Source organism: Mauremys reevesii, linkage group 25 (assembly GCF_016161935.1).
Source record: "Mauremys reevesii isolate NIE-2019 linkage group 25, ASM1616193v1, whole genome shotgun sequence".
NCBI classification, from domain to species: domain Eukaryota; kingdom Metazoa; phylum Chordata; order Testudines; family Geoemydidae; genus Mauremys; species Mauremys reevesii.
Window position 1 is genome coordinate 21289631 of NC_052647.1, and position 9614 is coordinate 21299244.

General features: G+C 68.3%; 1 protein-coding gene across 1 annotated transcript; it reads left to right on the top strand.

Annotated features, from left to right (window-relative positions):
* Nucleotides 1-241: 241 nt before the first annotated feature.
* COPZ1 (COPI coat complex subunit zeta 1) lies at nt 242-9242 on the top strand. Its single transcript, XM_039514745.1, has 10 exons — nt 242-273; nt 1398-1504; nt 2466-2617; nt 3244-3325; nt 4207-4298; nt 4998-5053; nt 6295-6372; nt 7163-7214; nt 7760-7798; nt 9094-9242. Exons 1-10 carry the CDS (start codon nt 242-244, stop codon nt 9139-9141), a joined length of 738 nt encoding a protein of 245 aa, XP_039370679.1. The 3' UTR covers nt 9142-9242.
* Nucleotides 9243-9614: the final 372 nt, after the last annotated feature.

Genomic DNA, 9614 nt, shown 5'->3' on the forward strand with positions numbered 1-9614 from the left:
TGCCCCCCTCGCACGGTGCTGCGCCAGTGTAAATCCAGGTGGGAATCCAGCTGTGCACGTGCCCAGCTCCGAGCGGGGCCCGGAGACCAGGGGCGACGATGCTTGGGGTGTTCCTCCTCCGGCGTGTGTCTGTGGGTGTCTGAGTGAATGATCCCCCCGCTCGGCCGGGTGCCAGGGCTGCCGTGCTGCATGGGCAGGATCCCGTCAGCACTCAGGGCTCAGCAGGCCGGACGCCACGGTGATGGCGCCAGCCTGGGTGGATGGAGACTTGCCGTGAGCTGGGTCTGCAGGAGCCACTGTGGGTCACTCGGGTAGATTGGAGCCGGAACAAGGGGCCTGGTGCTGGGGGTCCTGGCACGGATTGGACTGTGGCCGGGTGACCTGCGGGCTGGGAGGAGCCGAGGTGCAGGGCTGTGCCACCTCCATAGCCGGGGGTGGGCACCAGTCGCCCCCTCCTGGCAGCCGCATGGGGAGTGAGCTGGGGCTGGGCCGAGTGTCGGCAGAGAGCCCATGAAGGGCCGAGCGCCCGGGGTGGTGCTGGCTGGGCAGAGAGGCTGGGGATTGGCCCACTCTGCCCTCTTAGTCAGAGGGGCAGCTCCCCCATGGGGGGGGCCCTATGGGGATGGGCCTGGGGCTGGGTCGTACCTATCAGTCCTTAGAGCCTGGGGCCGAGGGACCTGAGCAGGGGGAGTCCCTGGGGGGGTCACAATGAGCCCTGCTGGGGGCGCTGGGCCTGGGGCTGGCGGCGCTGCTGCTCGGCCAGTGGCTGGGAGCGGGGTGGATCCTGGTGGCGACGAGGGGCTCTCGTCAGTCTGGGTGACCGGCAGCGGCCCCCAAGCCCCCATTGCCCCAGCCCCACACTGCCAGCTGGCCTGCGAGGAGCCCAGAGCCCCCATTGCCCCCCTCAGCCCGGTGCTGGCAGCCGCTGCCTCCCTAGTGCCTTCCGCATTCATGGCCTCTTAGTTCTGGGGACCCTCGTCTGTCCCCTTTCCTTGCGCGGGGGGGATACCGGCCCCCCACTTACCCTGTTCCCAGTGCAAACAGCACCTGCAGGCTGCAGCGTCTGACACTGAGCAGCAAAGCCAGGGGCAAGCCGGGAATAGAACCCAGGAGTCCTGACCCCCAATCCCTTGCTCTAACCCCTAGACACCACTCCTCCTGGAGCTAGGGGATACAACCCAGGAGACCTCTGCTCTAACCACTAGCCCCCGCTCCTTTCCTTGTCTTTGAAGCTGTCAGAGCTGCCATTGCCTTTGCTCCGTGCTGCGGGGCCCGGGGGAAGCGGCTGGCCGGGGTGAGGAGTGATAAACGCGGTTGCTAGAGCTGCCCCGTGCAGGGTTGGGGGGGAGGAAGCCGGCTCGCCCGATAGCAGCCGGTTATTTATACCCCCACCAAAGGGCCAGCTGGGCGTCCTCGGTGCCCGCGGCTGTGGCTGCTGCAGGCGTGGAGCTCCCCCTGCTGGCCGAGGGCAAGGAGAGCACAGGGCTGGACAGGCTGTGGCGAGGTGGGGCAGAGAGCTGGCTGGGGGGTGCTCGGCCCTGCAGGCCTGTGTGTTACCGGGCATGGGGCATTGGGCCTGTCTGCAGCCCCAGCTGGGCCCTGGGGAGGCCTCGCCGGCACCTGGAGCAATGGGGGGCTGCACCCGCACGTGAAGGGGTCACGCCCTGGCGGGGAGGGGGGGCGCCAGCACCCCAGGGCAGGGGCAGCCAAGAGGGGTCAGGCCCAGGATGGGGATGGATGGATGCTGGCTTTCACCCCAGAACGTCCCCTTCTCCCGCTCTGGAGACACCCTGCCGTTAGCTGAGGTCATGCCGTGGGTTCTGTGGGGTGGGGGCCAGGCTCTCCCCCTCCCCCCGATTCCATACTCACTGATGCCTCTCAGCAGGGCCCTTTGGTGGTGCCCTGTCCGTGCCCGCCATGGGGCGAGCGGGCGCGTGTGCTGGGCGCAGAGAGGGTGTGGGAGGCAGGGGTGGCTGGGCCCGGAGCGACAGTGACAGAGCTGGACGGGTTACAGAGCACCCCTGACGCCAGCTGGGGCTGGCCCTCTGGTCTGCAACCCCCTGGGGAGGGGTGAGAGGTGCCGGGCGGGGGCGTCCTCCCCCCAGCAGGGCCCTCAGCCGGCGCCGGTGGGGGGAGGTAAGTCCAGCCCTGTGTCGAGAGCCCAGCCGGGGGTGATGCACACGTCTGCTGGGCACCAGCTTGAGAACAGCCGTCGGGGTGGGGCTGATTTTCCAGCCCTGCTGACCTGGGGTGGGATCGGAGCTGGCCCCACGAGCTGTGCCGAGATCCATGCCCCACGGTGGTCCCTCGAGTCGGCTCCCCCACCCCAGCCCACACAGGGAGCAGGTGTGGGCCTAATCCTGGTGCCGCGGCACATACACACACCCCCTCCCTGTGCCCTCTGGGCTCCCAGCGCAGACGGTTCTGGGCCGCGGCTGCCCCACGTGCTGCCCCGGCTGTCTGAGCTCCCTGCGGGTGGGGAGGGTGGGCTGGAGCGGCTCGGGGCCGTGGCAGGCTCTGGGCAGTGACTGGGCCTGTGTCTCTGCAGGAGCCGTCCCTGTACACGGTGAAAGCCGTCCTCATCCTGGATAACGATGGCGACCGCCTCTTTGCCAAGGTGAGTGCCCGCGGGTGGCGCAGCGTGGGGCGCGCTCCGGGTCCCACTGTGGAATAGGCAGGGATGGCATCAGGGGCTGCGCTTTGGGTCCCGGGGCACCACGGGGGTGTGTGTCAGATGCTGCATTCTGGATAGCAGGGACACCATTGGCGTGGGGGGGTCAGATGCTGCGCTGTGGGTCCTGTGACCTACCCTAGGGCAGGCAGGGGCCTGGATTCTCGTTTGTGAGTGAACTCCAGGATTGGGAACGTAGGGATCGAGGGGAGCAACTCTGGAACCAGACACAGGGCAAAGCTAACTCCTCCCACCCCCCCAGTGCCCCTCAGTCCCGACCTGCAGCCCCTGCTACCCCAGCCCTGGGCTCCCCCAATTCCCCTCAGTCCTGACCTGTACCCCACCCCTGGTCCTACAATTTCAAGGACGTGTGCATGAAAACAAGCCCTGCTTCTCCCCCTCCGGTGCTCTCTGGCTGGGTGCCCAGGATCCAGCCCCGAGGTGTGGTGGGAGGGCTGGGTGTCCCCTTCCCGGTGCCTGGCTGCAGGCTGGGCCCGTCTGGACTGAGCTGGTCTCCGGGCCCGGCTGGCGTTGCACAGGGCCAGGAGTGATGCCCATGCCTCTCCCTGCAGTACTATGACGACACGTACCCCACCGTCAAGGAGCAGAAAGCCTTCGAGAAGAACATCTTCAACAAGACCCACCGGACGGACAGTACGTGCCCTGGCCGGGGGGAGGAGGGGGGCTCTGGGCCCCCGGGGCGCCAGGGGGGGGAGGGGCAAACGCCGCGCTCTGGGCCCCAGGGGCGCCATGGGGGGGCGGGGCAAACGCCGCGCTCTGGGCCCCAGGGGCGCCATGGGGAGGGGCAACGCCGCGCCTGGGCCCCAGGGGCGCCATGGGGGGAGGGGCAGACGCCGCGCTCTGGGCCCCAGGGGCGCCATGGGGGGAGGGGCAGACGCCGTGCTCTGGGCCCCAGGGGCGCCATGGGGGGAGGGGCAGACGCTGCACTCTGGGCCCCAGGGGCGCCGTGGGGGGGAGGGGCAGACGCCGCGCTCTGGGCCCCAGGGGCGCCATGGGGGGGAGGGGCAGACGCCGCGCTCTGGGCCCCAGGGACGCCATGGGGGGAGGGGCAGACGCCGCGCTCTGGGTCCCAGGGGCGCCATGGGGGGAGGGGCAGACGTCGCGCTCTGGGTCCCAGGGGCGCCATGGGGGGAGGGGCAGACGCCGCGCTCTGGGTCCCAGGGGCGCCATGGGGGGAGGGGCAGACGTCGCGCTCTGGGTCCCAGGGGCGCCATGGGGGGAGGGTCAGATGTCACACTCTGGGCCCCCGAGGCGCCATGGGGAGGGTCAGATGCCTCGATCTGGGCCCCAGGGGCGCCGTGGGGGGGGGGGGAGGGGCAGATGCCGCGCTCTGGGCCCCAGGGGCGCCGTGGGGGGGGGAGGGGCAGACGCTGCACTCTGGGCCCCAGGGGCGCCGTGGGGGGGAGGGGCCGTCCCATGAACGCTGGCTGCCCCGCTGCCTCCCCAGCAGGGGGCACTGGCGAGCCCACCCTAGCAAAGCCCCTCTTCCCACGAGCTGGCCTGTCCCCCCCCAGGCGAGATCGCCCTCCTGGAGGGGCTGACCGTGGTCTACAAGAGCAGCATCGACCTGTACTTCTACGTCATCGGCAGCTCGTACGAGAACGAGGTTCGTTCCTGCCCGGGGGATCGGGGGAGAAGGAGTTAGAGCCTCGTGTCGGGGCACCCAGCCAGCGCGGGGGCTGGGGGACAGGATGCTCTGGGCCCGCAGGGGATTGTGGGTACAGAACTGGAGGCGGGCACTTGCCTAGAGAAACCTGGCCCTTGCTGCGGGGCGGGGCATCGCGCCCCCCCCCCATTGCTTTCCCAGCTGATGCGCTGCTGCCGGCCCCGTGTCCTCGGGTGTGGGTGATCTGGCTGTGCCAGAGCGTTCTTGTCACATCCCCACACAGGGAGCTGACCCTGGGCACGCTGTGAGGGGGGTGGGGCGGGGCAGCGTGCCCTGGAGTCAGAGCCCCACTGAGCGCCGGATCTGCCCAGCAGCTCCATGGAGAGTGATGGAGACACCCCCATTGGCAGCCGTGGGGCATCCCCCACCCCCTGTTGTTCCTAGTGGGGGCTGTGGGCACTGGGCCCCTTTGCAAATCAGGCCCTAAAGGCTGCCCCTGCCCCACGTCAGAGCAGTGATGATGCTCTGCTCCCTCGCCTGCCCGTCTCTCCCGCCAGGGGCAGCCCCTGCAAGCAGATGGCCCCTCCCCGGTGCCCTATGCCCGGGGACCTGCTTGGCTGTCAGGGTGCCGCGTTGTGCCAGCTGGGGGCACTTGGAGCAGGGCCTGGTCTCCCTGACCTGCGTCGTCTCCTCTTCCAGCTGATGCTCATGGCCGTGCTGAACTGCCTCTTCGACTCGCTCAGCCAGATGCTGAGGTAAGGCCCGTGGGGGGCGGGGCGGGGTGTGGGGAGGCCTCTCCCTCTGCTCAAGTTCTCCCAGCAGTGGCGGACGGGGGGGTGGAGGGTCAGTCTGGGCAGTCTAGGACCGTCAGAGGCTCTGGCCCGGGAAGCCAGGGGCTCAGCATGCTGAGTGGGGGTCAGCGCTGAGTCCCCAGTCCCTCGGGCCAGGTGTGAATCAGTGCGGCTCCAGTGACAGCAGTGGGGGGCTCTGATTTGAGGAACGGGCTGTGGGTGATGTCTCCCGTGGGGCTCAGGAGAGAGGGCCCCTTCCATCAGACCAGCTGCAGGCGGCCGGCGGGGCGCGATCCTGCTGACGGCTGCTCAGCACCCCAGGATCGAGGCCCATTCCCCACTGTGCCCCTCTGAGCCAGCACAGCCCCGTGCGTCTGCTCCGTGAGGGGGATCTTTCCGGGGCAGTGGAGCCGTGCGGGGCTGGGTGAGCTGGCAGCCAAGGGAGCCCAGTCGGCCTAGCAGGGGGATGAACCAGCAGGGCCCCAGCTCCGCCCCTCGGTGCCTCGGTCCCTGGCTCCACGCCTCGGTGCCCCGGTCCCTGGCGGGATCGTCGGCCGCACCGAGAATGGGACAGATGAGATCAGGATTCCCGTCGCCCGAGCCTGGAGATGGGGGGCAGGTGCAGTCACCAGGCGGCGAGGGGGTTGGCTGATCTAGGGCAGAGCCCAGAGCGCCAGGCACTGTTGGCCAAACACTGCCCTCCCAGCTGGGTCAGCGCTTCAGTCGGGTCTCGCTCCGGGCGGCGTGAACTCGACTGTGTCCCGGGTTCGCTCTCCAAACCCGGCACGAACCCTGGGGGTCGCCTTTCCTCCCCGGGTTTGGAGCAGAGCAGGGGAGGGGCCTAGAGGGCCAGATCCTCTGCCGGCGGAAATCGCATCCCTGGACTCCAGTGGGGCTGAGGAACCATGTGCCTGGGATGGGGGCACGTCTGGGACCCTGTCAGCCCCTCTCCCTCCAGCCCACTGGGGCTCAGCCCACCTGGAGCCATCGCCCATCCAGTCCCTAGTCTGTATTGCCTGGTCAGACCCCAGCGGGTCAGTCCCGAGCCTCCTCCTCCCCCCACCCCATACTGGACGTGTCTGAGCCAGGCAGCCCCTCGCCCCCGCCGATGGCAGCCTGTGCTGCCCTGTGGCTGGTGCCCAGGGCCTGGGGGGGTCTGGTGCCAAGGCCCCAGGCTCCCCCTGATGGCGCAGGTCTCTCGGCAGGAAGAACGTGGAGAAGCGCGCCCTGCTGGAGAACATGGAGGGGCTCTTCCTAGCAGTGGATGAGATCGTGGACGGAGGGTGAGCACCAGCGCCCCCTCCTGCTCCCCCCAGGAAATGAGGCTCCCGCTCCCCCCACGGGCCCCAGGGCTGCAACTTCCTCCCTCCACCCAGCCTGTCTTGGGCCCATTTTACCAGGCTCTTGTGTCCAGGGCCTGAGTGCTGGGGCATCCTGCCCAGCTTGGGGCTGGCGGTGGGCGGGCATCAGCACCGGCAGCTGGGGGGTGCTCCCTGGGGAGAGCTGTAGCCCCCCCCCCCCCCCCCCCCCCGTGCATGTGAGGGTGGTTGTTTTGGGTTGATTCCAGCTGGCTGTTGTCACGTGTGTCTGCATGGGGGGGCGTGTGTGTGTGTGGGCAGGTGTACACGTACACACTAGTTGTAGCGTGTTCCCAGTGAGGTGCCCGCTTTAAATGCCCAGCCCGGGAAGGTGACATTTCTCTGTGAATTGAGGGAGGTTTAAATTCTTCCGAAGGGCCTGGCTGCCCAGATACCCCCTCCCCGACTGGCCACCCTGACCCTCTGCATGTCTCCCTCCCCCACCCCAGCTCGGTTCCCCCCATCCCTCCTCTGGCCACCCCCTGCTTTGTCCCAGGCTGGTCAGAGTCGGCCAGATTCTCACATCTGGCCTTTGGGGATGGGGGGTTTGTCACAAGCCCTAGGGGCTGCTCCGAATTGCATTGGAGCCCAGGTGGCTAGAAGCCCCCCCGCCTCCCCCGGGCTGGGCCATCGGGGCGGCAGCCTGGGCACGGGGGGACCCGCGGGCAAGGGCATCTCTCGGCACAGGGTTAACGGGCGTGTGCTCCCCCCTCAGCGTGATCCTGGAGAGCGACCCCCAGCAGGTGGTGCATCGGGTGGCCGTGCGGGTAAGTGAGCGCCACCCCCTCTCCCCGCTCTGAGAGCCCCTAGAGCCCTGCTCCTCCTCCACTTGCCCGTCACCGTGCCAGCTGCCCCTTCTGCCCCCTGCTGGGCACCCAGAGGAGCACTAGGGCAGGAGCCTCCCCCCCCCCAAATGGCTTTGCCCTACAGGGTGTGGGGGCGGGGGCAGCACAAACCCTCAGGGCACAATCTACCCCCTGCTGTGCCCCTGCCCTTCCCCGGGGCAGCCCCCCCAGACCAGCTCCTGCTTTCCAGCCCCCGGGGGCAGGGGTGGCTGCTCACCAGGCTGGGGCTGAGCTGGGGCCTGACTCCCTGAAGGGCCCAGCAGCTGCCACTGAGAGCAGTGGGGAAGGGCCTGGCTGCCTTGCCCAGCCCTCTGCATTGGGAGGAAGGGGGGAACCGTGCTCCCTACAGCGCTGGGGTGGGGGGTGAGGCAGGGGAAAGCCGAGCCCCCTGCAGCATTGGGGGGTGGGGTTCAGGGCGGCACCTCCTGTGGGGCTGGAGGTGCTGCTCCATGACGTGTCTGTTGCAGGGCGAAGACGTCCCCCTGACAGAGCAGACAGTTTCTCAGGTACGTCCCTGTCCCCACCCATCGCTCCCCCAGCTCGGGCAGGCCTGTCCCCCAGTCGGCTCCAGGGCTCTGTGACTTCTCGCCATCTCCAGCCCATGGGATCCCCCAGGGCAGACCAGCTCGGGCAGGCCTGTCCCCCAGTCGGCTCCAGGGCTCTGTGACTTCTCGCCATCTCCAGCCCATGGGATCCCCCAGGGCAGACCAGCTGGGATCCTCCCCTCAGGGGCCTGGCCGTCATTTCCCTGCAGACTCCAGCGCCCCCTAGTGGCAATGCGGTCCACAGGGGGGTGCCCTCCTGACCGCTTCCCAGCTAATGCCCTGAAGTATGGGGTTGGATTGCAACATGCAGCAATTGTTAACCACCCCCAGCGTGCTCCGTGCCGCACGAGACCCAGCGGCGGCCGCAGCCTCTGCCCTGGGGAGCCCACAGCCAGTGGGGCACTAACTTAGAGTAAGGACCTAAGAAATATTGTGGGCCCCACAGTAACCCAGCTCCTGCTGGGCTGGGTGCTCTGAGCCAGGCCCTTGGATACTGTGCCATGCAGCCTGCTGCTGGGGGCTGCCCCGGTGCTCTGCTGTCCAGACGGGCCAGCTGCTCATTGGCCAAAGCCCTAGACAGCAGCTTGCCCGGGTGGACAGAGTGCCCGGCCTGTGCCCTGTCCCAGCCACAAGACAGATCTTAACCCTGGAGCCGGTTCCCTGCACCCCATTGTGAGGCAGGGCCTGGCCCAGCCATGGGGAACAGCCTGTAACCGAAACTCACGGAGTTCCTGCTCCCCCACAGGATGGCAGGGGCAGATTCTGCTCACCTGGTGCCAGCTGGTGCCTGCGACTGCCGGCCGGGTTGGCAGTAGAGGGCATCCCCTGACCCAGCTGTTCGGCCGGTCTCTCCTGCTGGATCCAGCCTGGCAAACCTTTGTCCTTCCGGCCCACGGACCCTTCCCCCCAGCCACACCTCCCCCTGCGGAGCGGTGTCCAGACAAGGCCCCTGTAGCCAAAGGGCCCAGGGCTCCTGAACGAGCCTGATCAGCAGGCAGCACTTGCCCCACACGCAGCTCCCTCTGGGGGTGAGGGGGACAGCAGCCATGTGGGGCCCTGGATCTTGGCATCAGCCCCTGCACTTACCCAGAGAGCTGTGGGGTTTCCCATGCCCCCTGCAGGGCTGTTGAGGCCTGTGGCCAGCATGGCGAAGGGGGTTGGCTCTAGCAGTGGGGCTGGCAGGTCACTAGAGGGGAGGGGAGAAGATCTGCCACCCAGCCCCTCCAGCTGAGCCACCCCCTGTCTGTGCTTTCCAGGTGCTGCAGTCGGCCAAAGAACAGATCAAGTGGTCCCTGCTGCGATAGGGCTCGGATCCCACCGCTGCCCCCATCTCTACTGTGTCCCACCCCCCTGTCCTGTATGACGCACTGCCTGGCGCCCTAACACGCTGGAGGATTTTGCTGGATCTGGTGTCTGGCTCTTTTCTGACCCTCTGGGCGGCTGCTGCTTCCCCAGCCCTGGAACAATGGGGAGCCCCACCTCAGGGTCAGCGGAGGTGGCCGCTGCCCAGCCCAGCCATTTGTCCCGTCCCTGGACTCGCAGGGGGTCCCCCAGACTCGTTGCTGCTGAAACCAAGCCCAGGATGGGAGGGGGTGGCACCCTGGACCCTGCCTCACTGCTGCCCCCTGTGGCGGCTGCGTGTCCTGGCCTAGCGCCCTCTTTGGAGTGTGGTGAGGGGCGGGGCTTCCCCACATCACCCTGCTTCCTCCGTCTCCATTGGCTGTTCCCTCCAGGGGGTGGGACACTGCACTCCCTGCCATGGCAGTAGCCAGTTACC